The following is a 19,271-nucleotide window of genomic DNA, read 5'->3' as shown; positions in this document are numbered from 1 at the left end:
CTCCCCAACAAACATGCATTTAATGTCAGATTCAGCACAATCTGTGATGCACTCTCCACTTTGGCTAAATTGCAGAACGTGTTTGATTAAATTAAAAGCACAATCCGCGCAATAGACGCTGTTTCCAAGTTCAAGGCGGGTGTGTGTGTGTGTGTACGCACGCTGCGAAACGGACCGACTTGCACATATGCTTCGTTTGCGCGACTAAACCATCAAATACACAACAAAATAGCCTATATCTCAAAATGACAGGCTTATAAAATTGCGATAAAATTGATGTCGATAACAATAATGAGCTCTGGACATTTTTACTCAATATGGATTGCTCCAACACCCAATCATACAGCAGAAATAAACGCGACAACAGCCAGTCAGCGTGCAGCTTTTAACTTGCACATCAAAAGTACACTCTCTACTGGCAAAGAAAACTCGACACGAGAAGGAAAAAAATAGTGGAGGCAGCGACGAATGTTAAAGGGGTGGTAAACCACGATTTCACTATTCTAACTTTAGCTAGCGTGTAATGTTGCTGCTTGAGCATAAACAACATCTGCAAAGTTACAACGTTTAAAGCAAAGGGAGATATTTGCTTTTAAAGAAATCAGTTTCTAAGAACTACAGCAAACGGCCTGTAGGCGACTACAGACATTCCTCCAGGGTTGGTGACATCACCAGGCTCAATATTTACATAAACCCCTCCTCCGAGAATATTAAATAAGGGGGGGTGAGGCCATTTTGTATCGCGGCGATGTTGTGGTATAGTTAGGCTGGAGTGTTGTTGCCGCGATGCCAAGGAAACGCTGTTATTTTCATCCGGATTGCAGGTCTGGGGTACTTGCTCTGTTCAGCCTTCCTTGGGACGGGGGTGTGTTGCAGAGCGTTTAACATACAACATGTTGCACGTGTGTATGAGACCGCGGGGAACAGACGCGCGCGGGGCTCCCTGCAGCACATCTCACGGAGGAAAACATCCACCGTCTTCGCGATTTCAATGCCGGATTTGCACAACGTCAGCTGCGTGAAAAAAACACTGCCGGTGCGTGGATGCACGACGCGCGCGCTGCACATTTCACGGAGGACAACTTCCACAAACTTTGCGAGTTCAATACAGGATATGCACAACGGCTTGTCCTGAAAGCTGGATTTACAAACAGAAGCTGTTAATGGGCCACAACCTGTAAGTCTGATTTATTTTTCATCGATGTGTTTTCCTGTAATAGGTTGTAGCAAGGAAGTAAACAGATGACATTGCTGTTCTGCAAACCAGTCTGTTAAATGCTCATTCATACTTAACGTTATCCGACGAACACCTAACGTTACAAACACTAACGTTAAAATCTCAACAGCGAACCTGGCATTAGTGTAAATGATTCTTTGATTAGAGCTTTTATGTATTGTTTATCTACAGGCATGCTAAACATGGTTCTGTGTGTGATTTGGCTAACTTACTAGTTAAAGCCAGTGCTTAGTGTTTGTTTTGGGTTAGTTCTTGCGACAGATATTTGGCTATAATCGTTCTAAAAATACAAAAGTTAAAGTGCCATTCAGTAGCGATTATAGATCCGCAGTCTTTACTCTTGAGGACTGAACAGGTTCTGCTCGATCATCTTCACTCAAATGTTCTGGGTCTGATACGCCGTTGTTTCTAATACTGACCTAAGCACAGCCTCCGGTAAAGGTAAGGGGCGTGACGTTTCCGACAAACGTGCACTAGGCGGTTAGCGAATCACAACACACTGGGCCAGCTAACCAATCTGAGCCCATCGCGTATTTTTGAGGGACTGGCTTCATACAACCCGGAAAGCATCAGACCGTTTTACAAGGAGGGACAGAGCAGTGTAGAATAAAGGTCAAATATATGAAAAATAAGGCAATTTTTTTTTAAAACGAAGCATGAACACGTTACAGTGCACCCCACAAACACAGTCAAGCCTTCAAAAGAATGTGTTTTACCACCCCTTTAAATCAAAAGTGAAACTAACCTTGAGTTATCATCCAAAGACGACAAATTTGTCGATAAAAGGTAGCATGAGTTGTTACTCATTTGAACCACGCCGCACAGACCATTTATCCACTCGGGTCAAAGTCCAAACGGATCGGTCTCAAGTCACGTGACCAGTAAACGGCGCTGTGAGATCCAGTGAGAAGCGCGTGCATTCAACGAAAAACCAGGGGTCGCAAATTTTCAAAATGCCTGGTAACCCTTCGGGCAGGTACTCTGGAGATTTTGGTAGCCCGAAAAGAATTTAACTAGCCCGAATAAAAAAAAGAGCATTTTTATGTAGAGATTGGACTGGAGCCCGAAATGTCAATCAAAAACACATTATTGCACAATAATGTGTTTATTACAAACACAATACAATGTGTTTACAAACACAATACTCTTGGAGAGTATTCACTTAAACACAGTTTAGCTTAAATGGGCGTAAATAGCTGGGAGAAATTAATGGGAGAATGATATTAGATCTGCATCTTAAAGGGGCAGCATCTAATAAACCTGGTGACGATTGAGCCAATAATGTGAATCAAACAACAAAAGGCAAAGAGAAAATTACTTGCAGCTCTTGTATGATATGGGATGCTCTTAATTTTTTTTTCTACCTTTTTATTAATCATATATATATATATATATATATATATATATATATATATATATATATATATATATATATATATATATATATATATATATATATATATATATATATATATAATTTGATTAATAAAAAGGTAAAAAAAAAACCCTCATGTAATATTTCACAATATGTTTTTTTTTTTCTCTGTATTTTTGATTAAATAAATGCAGGCTTGATAAGCATGAGACTTTTTGCTAAAATATAAAATAGTATCCAAACACTTTTTTTTAATTTATTTATTTATTTTTTTTATACATATTGCCCCTTTCTTACATTTGAGCCCTTGCCCCTTAGGAACTTTTTGCACGTCCCTGCAGGTTATTGAAGTAAAATAGGCTATAAGCTAGTCACCTTTTAAACTAATAAAAAGCTTAATTTGGATTTTAATGTTCAAAATGTCTATTTCTATCCACAAAACTTGCCAGAAATCATGGTTTAAGGTTTTTTTTAATTTTTTTTATTTATTCCGGCGGTGCATGCCCCCGGACCCCCCGACGCGTGGCTTGGTAACAACACCGCTGCTGGAAAAAATTCTAGGGGAAACATTGGGTTATATTCACTGATGATCGGGCGAAATGATACAGAAATAACATTCCAATCAATCGCGGGTGGATGAGAGATGAATCATTGTTTGTGTTTGATAAAGATGCGAGCCCTGGCTGTGGGCTGGGTGATTCATTCCAGTTGCCGTTTGCCACACGCTGTCACTGACAGGGGGCGCAGAAGCTAATTAAATATGCAAATCTTATCCAATCCTAGCCGTGGGCGCTTACTTCCAAGTCTTCAGTGCGGCACGCCCATCAAAACCGACCGTGAAGTTTTTTAATGTAAAAACCATGCAAACGTCATAAGTTGACCTCAGACAACAGTATAAATAAAGAAAAAAAAAAGCCAGTTCATGACACCTTTAATTAATGTTAACAAGATTTTAATAATGCATTAGTAAATGTTGAAATTGATATTAACAAAGATAAATAAATGCTTTATAAGTGCAGTTCATTATAAGTTCATGTTAACTAATGAACCTTATTGTAAAGTGTTAACCAATTAATATTTAATTGAATAGTTTATCAAATATAATATTTAATAGTTTTTGAATAACTCATTCGTGTTTTATATAATGACCACTAGGTGGTGTTCTAGGCGTATTTTCCTTGATTGGTTTTCCAATTGAGTTATTCAAAAAAGAGTTGAAAATGGAAGTAAAAAAGTAATGCACGTTCGTTGCATTTTACCATGAAATGAGAGTTGTCTTGTTTAATGATTTATCTCTCATCACAATTCATTTGAATGTCATTTATTTTTTAGTACTCTGTGGATATAGAACCACGCATCACGGACACAAACACACGCATACACACACCACGCACGCGTTAGCAGCACTTTTTTTTCCCGGCGCCCATGTAAACAGATTACAACATTTAAATGATTCAAAATAGAGGCATATCTTAACTTTAAGGTTACTTGTATCATGTAAACTACCTATATACAGCATGTCATATGCATATGTGTTTGGGACAGAGGGGAACACGGTCGCATTCTCAGCAGATATATGCTGCCCATCATAAATCAAAGAACGAGACAGACGGGGGTAGGAGGATAACAGCAGAAAAGGTGACAGAATGGATGACACTCGTCTGTATAGTACACAAGCGCAGCAGTTCAGTTGCGCGCGAAAAACGCTGCCAATGTGAAAAGCACAACGGGCGCGCGCGTCTCCGGCTCTCCATACGCACAGCTTCTGCGCTGCCTCTGCGTGCGATGTGAATCCGATCAAAATCAAATCAGAAGATCAAAACTTCTGCGATCGTATTGTTCCTTCAAATAACAAGTCTGGAGAGTGAACAATGCACATCAAGAGAGGAATTGTATTTCACTATTTAAGATAGCCCATCAGGCAGTGCGGTTATACATTTTGGTGGCCCGACTGGAAAACGCATTAGCCCTGGGACGTCTGGCGGACGATTTTGCTAGCCCTGAAAACACAATGTCTCGTGATTTAAACTAGTTTAAAGCCAGATTACGCAGCACTGACAAACGAGAAATAGTACAGTCAGAAGGCTTTTCGATCTACAAATCTCCATAATTTACCATGGTTACTACTACTACCATGGATAACACTAACTGCACCATGGTACTGTGGCAGAAATGTGGGATATTCTATACATATAGAATTGAATTATATTATTAATATAGACATGTATTAAAAGGAGTAATATTATTACAGTAATAATACAGTAATTTTTTTTTGATTGAGCTATAGCATTTGTGCATTTATACTAAATGTTTTTAGGCTAGGCCTACTGTTTTTCATACAAATACCATAGAAACCATATAGATATATTTTACCAAGGCAGTGAAGAGCTATATATGTGTTTTTAACTGTGGTTATCATGATCTAAATGTATGATACCACTAGAAACAATATCACCTATTAGAACATGCAGAAACGAAGACATACATTTTTTCTATTAAGACACTTATTTTGTTAAGGAAAAATGACTGGAAAAGGGTAAGGAATTCGAAAACGTGAAGTGTTTGTCATATTCTGACAATAAAAAGTAGCTTAAAACCGCAATTAGCAGTCTGGTTTCTACACCTTTCACATAGGAGCAAAAATCTGCCTTTAAATTTGAAAGAAATAAATATTTGACATTTATCGTGAAATCGATATCGACTGACATGAAAAGATGTTATCCATTTTTGGCCATATCGCCCAGCCATACTGTAATCCCCTTACAAGTTCTACAGAGGTTATTCTTTTATTAGTCTCGCAAAGCCAGACCTTCAGACTGACGGCAGAAGGTCTTGATTCTATTATATCTTTCATTGGTCAAGGACCACCCAAGAGTACGTTTGACTGATATAACGGAACCAATCACAGTTCGTTTTGATCCGCGTCATGTTTATGGGCGTGAAAATGTAAAGTCGATGTCCCTGCAATTACAGACTGGCGTGCATCTACAAATTATTTATACAAGAACGCTGTGCAGTTTACTGCAACAATGGAGCCGCGAACTTCACATACTTCTGAAAATCCAGCGTTTAGTTGGTCCTGGTAAGCTCGTTGTCACAGTGGTAAACACGATGGCGTTCTTCTTCCACAAGGGAGTTTGGCTTTACACCATTTGTTTCCAGACGGACCGTTAAAGAACGCAACATGCACGTCTCGCTGACATCCTGTAGAATTTAACCAATCAGATGATGACTTTGTAACTCCTGAAGTGTTTTCAGCTAAGTGTGCCATATGCATCAGACGTTCAGCCAACGGTCCGTGGGCGTGACATCTGAGGCTGACACTATTACTTTATAGGCGAGTTCTGGCAGATGGGTGGGTTCTTTTAGTTTAATTTTAATTTTGCCTGTCAGAAAGTTTGAAAGTCTCTCTCAACTGGCCAGAAACCCTAACTAATTTATGCTTTGTACACACTCAGAAATTCTTATCTAGGTTTGCCTTATGGCCTGATCACACCAAGAACGCTGACTATAAAGGTAACTATATTAGTGTCCACACCAGTGGACGATATCATTCTGTTTATTCTAAGCATGTGCTTGTCTGTCACCTTTAAATGCTTGAGCTTGTTAAAGCAGGATGGATTCTGATTGGCTGTCAATGTTTTTGTTCATCAGTCGGATAAAATCGTTCTGAAAGTGATTCCAAAGATATCGTTACTCTGTGCAGTTATCGTTACATCTGTGGTGTGAACTCATTCTTTAATATTGAGAACGATTTTTAGAACTATATCTTTATAGTTATTGTCCTTGGTGTGGTTCAGGTTTGTTTAACGATATTAAAGGGATAGTTCACCCAAATATGAAAATTATCCCATAATTTACTCACCCTCAAGCCATTCTAGGTGTATATGACATTGTTCTCAAAAATGTACATCCATCCATTATAAAAGTGATCCATACAGCTCCGGGTGGTTAATAAAGACCTTCTGAAGTGAATCAATGGGTTTTTGTAAGAAAAAAAGAAATAAGAAATTTGTATGAAAAAAAAACATTTTTAACACGTTATGAAGTAAAATATCTAGCTTCCGGCGGACCGCATTTCGTATTCTACTTTGAGTCATAGCACTTACTCTCTGGCTGCTGGTTTTCTGTTGGGTCCAACAACATGGCTGCAAAACGCTCTGTGCTGAAATGTGTTGCTCGAACTGTTAAAGAGCCCCTATTATGGAATCGCAAGCCGTTTCGTTGTGACGTCATGACGAAACATTAGCACATTGCCCGTCCACTTATTGCGAGTGCACGCCGTGCAGAGACCAGGAAAACCTAGAACACTGCAGCTGATACTGGATAGCATCATGTCGAGAAGACGCTGTGCTCTACAATGTTTATTGTGTTTTCATATTGTGTAAGTATCTGGCTAACTGGCTAACTCACGTTATTACTGTCTTACTGAAATACTACTGTAAATCAGCTGTGGGCTGCAGTATTACCTAAAACTGCTTCTGTTAATGCAGATTGTCTGTCATTCTTACTACTTTGAGTAAAGATAAAGGATGGAGCAAGATTTGTTTTGCCAACTTGAATGTTTACATCAGCTGGGATAACGTATGCACTGTTATTGATACATTTCCCTCATGTGCACCACAATGCATTAGACACACACACGCAGGTTTGTTGATGGAAGCACACTTGCTAATGCTGATGGTGAGGAATTACCAAGGGGGTAAACAGCACCCGGGGGGTATCCAGGACCTGGAAAGCGTACCTTCCATAGGGGCAGCCATTGCTAACCAAGCCATCACCTGCTGTTAGCATTCCATTAACTCCCATTCAGGCGTTTAAAGACTCCATTTGTCCGTTGTTTATTTCTAAAGAAACACGACAATGTATAAAAGGCTCCATTACCTTGTATCTTACACTATCGTCCCGTAGAAGCCGTTTTTGTAAAAATAGGCTAACGATTGCGTTAAAACCACGCGACTCTCTGTTGCACAGTAGGGAAATTACCGTATAGACAGGAGGAGAAGCTCGCAGGCAATCTTTTACTGTCTATGAGGCAATCGGGGGGACATGGAGGCATAAAGTCCTATGAGAAAATAATGAATCAGAATACTTACCAAAAGTTGCTCCTGCTCATGCTCTTCGTCTCTGCAAGATTCAGATTTCAGATTTGACTTTGCAACTGGCATACAGGTTGCTCATGTCACATCTACGTCGTCAAGCTCAGTCTGAGGCTGCGCAGTATGCTCAGCCATCAGGAAGTGAGTGCTTCTAATTGACTTCACTTTTGTCCGTTGAAGTCTATGGGGTCGCTGTGTCCATTTATTTTACTGTCTATGGGAATTACAGTTGAAACAACTCGTAATGTACCTCAAACTGAGTAGCATCACTGAGAAACATCCTGCTCAAGGTTTCAATTTGTTCTTCCATTGTTTCATCATCGATTCGGACTCGCGCTGGGATTTATGTAAAATTAACGTCATCATTACTGTCTTTACAGTGTGTACTATCCCTGAGCTTTAGGAACAGGAAGCCTCCTAACAGCTGGAGTTCAGTTATGGTAATGAACGCTTGCTTCTGAAATGCGCGCTGGGCATGGTAGACCAATCACAACAGACTGGGCCGTCTGACCAATCAGAGCAGAGTAGGCTCTTGGAAAGGAGGGATTATGTTAGTCTAGTGTTGTTGTTGTTGTTGTTTCTGGGTGTGTGAGTTTTCATTCAGGCAACAAAACAACAACAACAACAACAACAAAAAAGTGGATTAGGCAGTGAGGTCACTGGAACATGTTATGTAATGTTCCGAGAGCTGGTAATTGCCTCTCTTAGGAGGGAGAAGATATTGGACTGATTAGAGCTTGCTGACAAATATCTCAAACTAGGGCTGGGCGATATATCGCATGACATTGTTAGGCGCATCTCGTCAGTAAAGCCGGTTCCTTGATTAGTAGTAAATCGCCATCACCTGCTTTCAGATAGAGCGGCATTTACTACACAGAGCCGTAGTTCACTGACAAGCTGAGCCATATCGCATTAATTATCGCAGGCGATACGTCCGTGATGATTAATGCGATGAGGGATCTAACATAATCCCTTGTCAATTTAAAATTTTGTTTATCTTTGAAACACAAATTATGATTTTTTTTAATTTTTTTTATGAAATTAGAATGAATTTAGATTGAAATTAGTTTTCTGTCCCTTCATTGAAAGTCAGTTCCACCAAAACGTGCCTAATTCCTCTACTTTTCACCTACTGTTTTTCAAATGCTTTGTATTCAGGCATGCTACTCTTTTTGGCGTACTGTTTTTTGCATTTCGCGGTTTTATATAGAGACATGATCACTTCATAAGATGAACAGATTTAATTTAGTCTTTTATTCACATATAAGCACTGCTCAATGCACATAGTCACATTTATTTATAGCACATCACATATGCTAAACATGGAAGCTCAGCCGTGTTTGCTTGGTGCCACAGCAGGATAATATGCAAGTACACAAAGTTTTATGTGAAGTTTTAATATTGTTTTTAATTTCCTTTTTTGATTATCAACTTCAAAATCCACATGCCCTTACAATCATTTATTACACTAACCTGTTAAGGAAGCAGTCAGACCATGCTGGTGTTAAAACAGGAGTTAGTGAAGGGAACAAAGACTTCACATCATCAAGTGTCTAATACCCCCTTCACACAAGTCACATGCTTGACATCCTTCAAGAAATGAGAGAACGAAAGCGGGGAGAAGGTTTGGTACTCGGAGGTGAGTCAGTGGGGAATTGGTTTCTTCAGCTGTGCCGAGAGAGATAGAGTGATAATGTGAAAAAGTGTGAATGGGGGTGCCGGTGAGAAGATAAATGGGTTGTTAATCTTGTCTTGCTGTGGTGAGGAAGTTTGGAGGACTGCACCTGAGAGAATAAGGTGGAAGGGCTGAGGGCAGGAAAAGAAATGGTGAAGAGAAGTACAGATGCAGATGTCTTCTTCAGTTCAGGCCATGTGTAGGGTTGCGTATCATTTGATTTTTAAATATTCTGTTTCCGCTTATCGATTCTGATTCTTATCAATTCCTACATTCGATATTCCAATAAGGTAAAAAACAACAACAACAAAAAACATAGATATCGTTCACATTTATTCTAAGTCTTATTGCAAAACATATAATTCTAGCTCAATACCATGAACAAAAATCAAAAGGCTAAAGACCACTTTCACAAGGAACTTTTGCCTACGGTTTAAAAATACCATAGCAAAAACAAAGCCTATGTAATCTAAATTGCAAGCATTATTAAAGACATGTAAGCACAAAATAAAGAGTAACAAATAAAAAATTAGCAATTGCACAAATAAATACAGCTGAACAAAGATACGATTTAAATAAAACATTTTTTAAAAAGATTTTCAGGTATTCAGGTACAGAATCTGTAATCAAATGTAAAATAACATTGCACTTTATAAATAAAGTAAACATTACAAATATAGTTACAAAAGTCATTCAGTCAAGAACAGCAAATTCATTTTCTCTTGGTCTTTTGTTTGATTAATGTTATTATAGAGAGAGCAGCAGGAATATTAGCCTACTATCACTTTAAGAGCTGCATGGATCCAATATACACATGCGTTTTCTTTTTCAACTCTTTATGGTTACTTAAAGGGATAGTTTACCCAAAAATGAAAATTAGCCCATGATTTACTCACCCTCAGCTCATCCTAGGTGTATATGACATTCTTCTTTCAGACGAACACAATCAGAGTTATATTACAAAAAAGTCCAGGCTAATCCAAGCATTAGAATTGCAATAATAGTTGCTCTGTTTTTGAAGTCCATAAAAAATGCACCTGTCCATCGAATAACGTGCTCAACCGGGGTGTTAATAAAGGCCTTTTGAAGCGAATCAATGCGTTTGTGTAAGAAAAATATCCATATTTAAAACTTTATCAAGTAAAGTTCCAGACGATTGCCTTCCATGGAAAAGTGTTGAATGTTGAAAGTGTTGAATATTTTCTGTATTATACTGCATGTGTTCTATAGACCACTTTTAAGATCTTTTTATGGTGCAGTTACTGTTATGTGAAGCTTGATGTTCCTATTTTACTGTCATTATTTTGAAAAGAGTGGCTAGGATATTCTGCACAAAATCAGTTTCTCTTTTTTGTTACCTTTTATTTTCATTTATTCAGTATTTTAGTAATTCTGAAGTTTATTTATGTATTTTTACATTAATTTATGTATTAATTCTTTCATTCATTTATTTATTCTCTTTTTTAATATTTATTTTAATAGGATATGTTCTTGCAGACTGATCCTCAAACAGCATTATTGCAGTTATATATTAGTACTTTATATTCAAATTATATATATATATATATATATATATTTAGCATATTATTGTATAATGTTGCTTTTAATATGTGTTGATTTTGTTTTAGTATTTCAATTATTTATTTTAATATTGTAATTGAAATTAAATGTATTTTTACATTGACTCTTCCTATTTGATTCCCCTCCCTCTCATTCTCTGGCACTGCTTTCCAGTCGGTTACCACGGAAACAAGGCTCGGTGTTGTATTGTACGACGGGCATTATTCTTCAGTGGCTCCGCACGGATCCGTAAGTGTTCTAAACCTCTTTTCCTCCACTCCACTCCCTTCTGCTGTTTCATTACCCCCCCCCCATCTTTCTGTCTGCTTTGGCTTTTCTTTACACTGTAAGAGACACGAGTGTTTAATCAATACACAGCCGGTGTACACATGCACTAATACATACTCAAAGCAATGTCAAACATATAATTGCACATACATTCAATATCACTCACTGACTCACTCACATCAACTCTGCTTCAGCGGCTGCAGAGTGGAGATGCCTACAGTACCGTTCACCATACCTCTTAGTTTGACTCATCCACTCAGACTGCTTTCTCTGCAACCCACATAGAAAACACATTATGTACTGTTTTTTTCTCTCACATCTCTTCTGTTTTGCTGCTGACATTCGTATTCACAGAAGTCCCTGATAAAAGCCTGTTTGGGATCTGAATGCTGTCATTCAGGCTACTTTCACACAGTCAGTGTTTGGAATTGACAAGAGTGTTTACTAACAGCTGTGATTCTCCAATTGCCCTGTTCATGAAGAAAGCTTACAGTAGTGGCTCGAATGCTGTTTCACCGAATAACGGTTATGAATATGCTTTTTGATTCTTGCGATAACTGTGAAGTCTTTAATATGTGGCCTTCAAGTAATATTTTAGTTGTCTTTTCAGTTCAGAGAATCTTTCTTGTTTTCTGCTCCAGTTATTTCTTCTCATTCATTCACAAATATGAAAAGAAAATGTGTGTGTGTGTGTGTGTGTTTCCCCCCCCCCAGATATCTCTCTAGCGTAAGTCATCTGATCCTGGATGAAATTCATGAGAGGAGTCTTCAGTCTGATGTTCTTCTCACCATCGTGAGGGACCTGTTAATTGCTCGAGAGGACCTAAAAGTAGTCCTCATGAGTGCCACACTTAACGCTGAGAAATTCAGCAAGTATTTCAGTAAGATAAATAACATAACTTCAAATAATTCAGATGGATGAATCCAAAATAATTATATATACACTATATTGCCAAAAGTTCTGGGAACGCCTGCCTTTACATGAACATGAACTTTAATGACATCCCATTCTTAATCCGTAGGGTTTAATATGGAGTTGGCCCACCCTTTGCAGCTATAACAGCTTCAACTTTTCTGGGAAGGCTTTCCACAAGGTTTAGGTGTGTTTATGGGATTTTTGACCATTCTTCTAGAAGCGCATTTGTGAGGTCAGGCTCTGATGTTGGACGTGAAGGCCTGGCTCGCAGTCTCTGCTCTAATTCATCCCAAAGGTGTTCTATCGGGTTGAGGTCAGGACTCTGTGCAGGCCAGTCAAGTTCCTCCACACCAAACTCGCTCATCCATGTCTTTGTGGACCTTGCTTTGTGCACCGCAGTCATGTTGGAATGTCTTGGTATGCTGAAGCATTAACCCCTAGGAGTCTGAGCTGTTTTGGGGGCCTTTAGAAGTTTTGACATGCTCTGACAATTGTTTTTTTTCAGTTGCTTATAAACACATTAATGGCAAAAGTGTAATTACACTATTCAGCAAAAACTGGGCAAACCATATATGTGAGCAACATGTACATGCTTGTATTTTTGAGAGAAAAATGTGTATGCATGGTTTTTGAGAAAACAAAAACATTTGTTTTAAAATGAAGGCCTCAAAACACATAATAGATATCTATGGGTGTATTTGCCTAGAGTTTTTGCTTCAAACTGATGTGAGAATCATTGAGCCTACTCATTCACATAAAACAATACACTGATTTAAAATTTGTAAGACAGTTTTTCTTCACAAAGCCAATATGCGAGGAGGCGTGATAGCTAATGAATAATGCTGGAATCTCACCTGAGAGGACAAAAGAACATAATAGCCTGCATAATGACCTGCATAAGGAATGAGCTTCAGGTACTTATGTGACTGAGAGTAGCAGGACAAAGGAAATATATTATATATGATATATATTATATATGGTACTTATCTAGTAAATGCATCTTGATTTAAGAATCAAAACTAAATTCACTGTAAAGAAAGCAATTTGCTTTCTACAAAAAAAAACTTTCTACAAAACAAAACTCCAGAATCATTTATTTAGAATGTAGTCAACAAAGGCCTATTATATTCTAAATGATCAAAAGATTTGACTACACTGAAAAAAAAAAATCCTCTTCTTCTTTAGTTCAAAATTGTACTTATCTAGTAAATGCATCTTGATTTAAGAATGTTTAAATATTTAGACTAGAAATAAGATACAAATTACTAAGAAGAGCATTTTTTCTACTTTAAAAAAAAAAATGTTTTTGAAAGTAGTCTCATGCTAAAAAATTTAATAATAAATAATTAAAATTAAGATACAGTTTATACAAAACTAAATTCACTTTAAAGAAAGCAATTCACATTCTACAAAACAAAAGAAAATTATTTCTACAAAACAAAACTCGATATTAACTCGATAAAACAAACTTTGATATTAAATTAAAAAAATAACATTAGGCTATAATTAGGGATGCACCGATACCACTTTTTTTCAGACCAAGTACAAGTAAAAGTACTTATATATGGGTACTTGCCGATACCGAGTACTGATACGAGTACTTAATACCATTACAGTTCTTCTAACAATGTTTTATTTTCATCAGATGTTTTTCACTTTCTGACTGTAACAAAGTAAGTACACAAATTGATGCTGTTGCTGACATTTTAACATTCAACTTGGTGTTTTCCTAAACAAACATGGCACTGCTGCCCATTTCACATAAATGTAACCTGTAACATTCAGTGGATTCCAGTACCACACAACATTGTAGCAGAACAACTGAATTAAATTATTATATGTTACCATAGCCATACAGCCCTTTTCGGAGATGAAAAGAAGCTTCTCTGCATTATCAGCTATGAACCTGTTTCTGTTTTCATCGACAATGTGTGACACTGAGCTATGGATGTGCGAGACTAGTCGATTAAACGTTAGTGCTGCTGCAAGACAACTTGGAAAATACTAGTTGTTTACATTTTTTTGGGCACATTTAAGGTTTTGCTTTAAATATATATTTTTTACAAAGGCTATGTTTAAATAACTGTCGTGTTAATGTTATATCTAGAAATTAATATATTATTTTTTAATATACTATAATTAATATATAGTTTTACGAGTACGAGTACTTGACAACAGTATCGGACCGACACCCGAGTACTGGTATCGGTGCATCCCTAGCTATAATATTTAAACATCAATATGAAGAAAAATACATTTGACTGGTGCTATATTTATCGCGTCTGAGCAGACATTTGTGAATAAAAGCTTTATTGATGTGACACTAGGCTCTTTTACAATACACACATTATAATCTGTCCAAAACAGGCCAAATAAATCTTGTCTAAACAGTCTTGCGTGTATGACATCTTGGGTTGCAGCAGGATTCATATTTAAACGGTCTTTGTGCATTTAATATTCACAGATGCTAACAGAATAAACTTAACAGAATAAAGCCTAACTTACAATCAGCCCTGAATCCGTTGCTTTAAGAAATGAACAGCTTTTCATGAGGTGAATTATAGCTCAACGCGTCTCAAAACGATGTAGCCGAAGTAACGTTACAGCGCTTCACTAGATGTGTTTTATATAAGTTGATGTGTGGGCGTTGATGCGGGGATCACAAGTATTTGAATCTGAAAGAGCGCATACTCTGTGGCCGTGGTCGCATTAGCAGATAATGAAGTGGCTCGCGAAAGTCTGACATCTATCACTTTTCAACCAGATTACATAAACACAGCATATTTGTTTTCGATTTGGTTTACATTGTTTAAAACCTGACATTTCAACGTTTCTTTAGACATATGTTTCATGTTTGTGAGACAAGTATTCACTGAGCTAGAGGTCCTTTTCTGAAGACTATCTGAATGAACGTCTTTGACAGAGAGGCTGCAGATCGCGCATCATGTTTGTATTGTGACTGTACACAAAAAAAAATAGAAACTTAACAGATTATGATGATGTATAACACTGCCTGAATGATAAAAAAAACGACAAAGTTATTTGAGTCTTTTTTGCACTGATAAGAAAAAAAGAGAGTCGATCGCACCGGCGCGACTGCCGACTCGAGAGGGTTAAAGGGTTAGTTCACCCAAAAATGAAAATTGTCATTAATTACTCACCCTCATGTCGTTCGACACCCGTAAGACCTCCGTTCATCTTCGGAACACAAATGAAGATATTTTTGTTGAAAGCTGATGGCTGAGAAAGGCTTCAGATAGGCCTCCATTGGCATTCAGTACATTTACACTCCCAAGACCCATAAAAGGCACTAAAAACGTCGTTACAAAGTCCATCTCACCGCAGTGGCTCTACAATAATTTTACGAAGCGACGACAATAGTTTTTGTGCGCAAAAAAAAATCAAAATAACGACTTTATTCAACCTCTTCTTGTCTTCCGTGTGTGCCTCCACGACGCATGCGCGAGAATATGACGTAGCGCCGGCGTTCGGGAATCCATGGAATGCACACTTTAGTCCCATTTGAGCACTACGCCGAGACCTAAAGCACGATCAATGTAGAATCCAACAGCTTAGATACTCGCGTCTTCCTCTGCTTGTGAACAAATCGCTTCTGGGTCATGTGTCCGAACGCCGGATCTGCGTCATATTTTCGCGCATGCGTCGTGGATGCCTACACGGAAGACAAGTTGGATAAAGGCGTTTTTATTTTTTTGCACACAAAAACTATTGTCGTCGCATCGTAAAATTATTGTTGAGCCACTGCGGTGAGATGGACTTTGTAACGACGTTTTTTAGTGCCTTTTATGGGTCTTGGGAGTGTAAATGTACTGAATGCCAGTGGAGGCCTATCTGAAGCCTTTCTCAGCCATCAGCTTTCAACAAAAATATCTTCATTTGTGTTTCGAAGATGAACGGAGGTCTTACCGGTGTCGAACGACATGAGGGTGAGTAATTAATGACAGAATTTTCATTTTTGGGTGAACTAACCCTTTAAGAGTTCCTTTCACTGGATCTAAGGGGTGTAGCGAATTAGCTCAGAGGGGAAATATTAATAATTATTCATAACTCATTATGATTATTCATTATGATTAATTATGAATATTTGAATCAGTTAAATAGATTAACTTGATGTGGCTGCATTAACATTACAATCAATCAATCAGTTCATCCTATGAACGTTCAATATTGATTATTAATTAATTCTAAGAAAAGGATATTTTTCATGGCTACAGAAAAATCATTCTTTGTATTTACATAAGCGCTTAGAGCGCATAACAAGATCGATCATTTAAGGGACAATTGGTTTGCAGGCAGGGAGTCAGGACCAAACATATATTGTGCACAAACTTTACTAACTAAAGCGCGGACAAGACTAAAACTAACATAAAACATGCATACACAAAACATACGTGGCAAGAGGTAAAGTTAGAAGAAGAACCGGGTCAGTACAGATGGATGAAGTTATGCAAAGAGTCTAAACCTGGGAGAACCACCCCGATAAGCTCCTTTGCATCAGAAAAGGAGTTTACAGTTTTATTAACTACACAGCGGCTTGCATTTCTTAGTACATTACTTGCATTTGCCCGGGAAGGCGTCCAGATATACGGCCACAGGAGAAAGTCTTGATGGTTCCATCCGATGGTTTTGCAGTTGCGATCGTTTCCTTCCGCGTTGAGCGAAGGAACGACGGTGAACTTGCATGGTTGCTTTGACTCCATCAAGGTTGAGGAAGTTGCACACTCCGTGAGTTGGGCCTACTGGCCCAACTTGCCGGGTGGTGGCATCTGGTTTCCTGTCCCACACACACGTGAGGCTGTGTGCGTGGGCCTTATCTGCCCTGTTGGCCGAGATGAGATATCGTTTCAGCCAGGAAGAAGATAAGAGAGAGAGAGAGGATCCGTCCATCCCTCTCTTTTAAGCTTTTGGGAGAAATCCCGCCCTGTGGGTCAGTGAGCCAGTCGTATTCAGGCTCTTGGAGGGAAAGTTTTACGACCCTTGGTCTCAAGCAGATAATTTGCAAATTGGCTGCGGATGAGGGAACTATTAAAGATTCTTGTCATACTATGTTGCACAAGGATCAACATATCATATACACAATCATTCAGATCTTTACATTTCAACTTCGTAGACACCAAACACGCCATATACATGATTTTCATTAACCATAGTATGCAATTCTGAAACATAAATCCAACGGAGATTGTATTAACACATAGACCAAACCCTATAAAAACAAATCATGAGATGGATATATGTTTATATATTTCTCAAGTGGTTATATATAAGCTATATGAGTTTAAGATAGTTTATTTGTCCTTTTCAACAACACTCTGAGAGACTCAGCTCTCTGCAAATTCCTTTCTGGTCGTAAACCGTGTCTTATCTGCTGGTAACTCTGGTAACCTTTTGGGGGAAGGTCTGCTACTAATCATAGAGCCTTTACAGCATATTTGTTAATGTAACAGGCGATTATGTGTCTGATTCGCCTCAGTTGCTACAGGGGCCAAGCCCAACCCCTGAAAAACAACCACACACCATAATCCCCCCTCCACCAAACTTTACACTTGGCACAATACAGTCAGGCAAGTACCGTTCTCCTGGCAACCACAAAACCCAGACTTGTCCATCTAATTGCCAGACAGAGAATCGTGATTCGTCACAGTGTGCTTTACACCACTGTATCCGACGCTTTGCATTGCTCTTGATGTAAGGCTTGGATGCAGCTGCTCTGCCATGGAAACCATGAAGTCTCTACACACTGTTCTTGAGCTAATCTACAGGCCACACAAAGTTTGGAGGTCTGTAGCTATTGACTCTGCAGAAAGTTGGTGACTTCTGCACACTGTACGCCTCAGCATTCACTAACCCCACTCTGTGATTTTACGTGGCCCACCACTTCGTGGCTGAGTTGCTGTTATTCCCAATTGCTTCCACTTTATAATACCACTAACAGTTGAACGTAGAATATTTCATAGTGAGGAAATGTCACTAATGGACTGCTTGCACAGATAGCAACCTATCACGGTACCATGCTTGAGTTCACTGAGCTCCTGAGAGCGACCCATTCTTTCACAAATGTTTGTAGAAGCAGTCTGTATGCCTAGGTGCTTGATTTTATACACCTTTGGCCATGGAAGTGATTGGAACACCTGAATTTAATAATTTGTAGGGGTGTCCCAATACTTTTGGCTCTATAGTGTGTGTGTGTGTGTGTGTGTGTGTATATTACCAATTAGAATTTAGGACTGTTTAACTATCTGTCTTATTATATATAATAGCCTAATACAGCTCTCTGCTCTCCTCAAAGGAACACAGTATGCCAAGATCTAGCATAGTGCTAATGGCTGGGATAATCGGTTTAGCATTTAAGGGGGAAAAAGTTTAGATCATGAACAGTGGGAATCCAATTATGCAATAAGGATCAAGCACATAGCTATGGTAATCACTGAATATTGCATATTCTTTCTCTTATAGATAATTGTCCCATGATCCATATTCCTGGATACACATACCCAGTGAAAGAGTTTTTATTGGAGGATGTGGTGGAATTGCTTAGGTGAGCTCATTTACAGTTTTTGTGGAATATTTACAAAATGCAGTATAATTTCACTTTTCATTAAAGTGATCAAAAGTGACAGTAAAGAAATGTATAATGTTACAAAAGATTTGAGGGAAGGGTTCTGGCAGACCAATCACAGCGCTTGCGGTCCGCGTAGAATTGACGCGTTGTTACATTTTTGGAGAGGTGCGCGTCCGGCTACGGCGTAGGGTACGGCGTATCCAACGCGTCTATGCGTAGGGTACGCCGTACCCTCTGCGTGCACTCGACGCAGAAGTATAAATTGGCCTGTACCGCCGTACACTACGGCGTACACTCGACGCAGAAGTATAAATTGGCCTTAATTGCCATTAACTGTGAGTTTTACCTAGTAGAGGTCAATTCATTCAGAGCTGCTAGCTAGACCACCTTGGATAAGCTGGCAGGCACCTGGTTGAATGGGTTACAGGATTAATTCACCCCAAAATGAAAAATCAGTATTTAAGCAGCTCTTTTCCATACAGTTCATCAGTTTGTACATTTACTAACCACTGCTTTTTGAGTAAATTATGACACAATT

The 19,271-nt window shown here is 38.5% G+C and overlaps 1 protein-coding gene across 1 annotated transcript in view; it reads left to right on the top strand.

Moving 5' to 3' along the window:
- dhx36 (DEAH (Asp-Glu-Ala-His) box polypeptide 36) overlaps positions 1-19,271 on the top strand; it is a 77,607-nt gene that overhangs the window by 11,693 nt on the left and 46,643 nt on the right. The window contains exons 7-9 of the mRNA XM_079824910.1: positions 11,121-11,195; positions 11,949-12,115; positions 18,628-18,709. Of these exons, the coding sequence (XP_079681036.1) occupies positions 11,121-11,195; positions 11,949-12,115; positions 18,628-18,709 (324 nt within the window). The remainder of the gene's footprint in view (positions 1-11,120; positions 11,196-11,948; positions 12,116-18,627; positions 18,710-19,271) is intronic.

The sequence above is a fragment of the Gobio gobio genome (assembly GCF_949357685.1).
Source record: "Gobio gobio genome assembly, chromosome: 9".
NCBI classification, from domain to species: domain Eukaryota; kingdom Metazoa; phylum Chordata; class Actinopteri; order Cypriniformes; family Gobionidae; genus Gobio; species Gobio gobio.
This window is presented reverse-complemented; position numbering and strand designations above follow the sequence as displayed.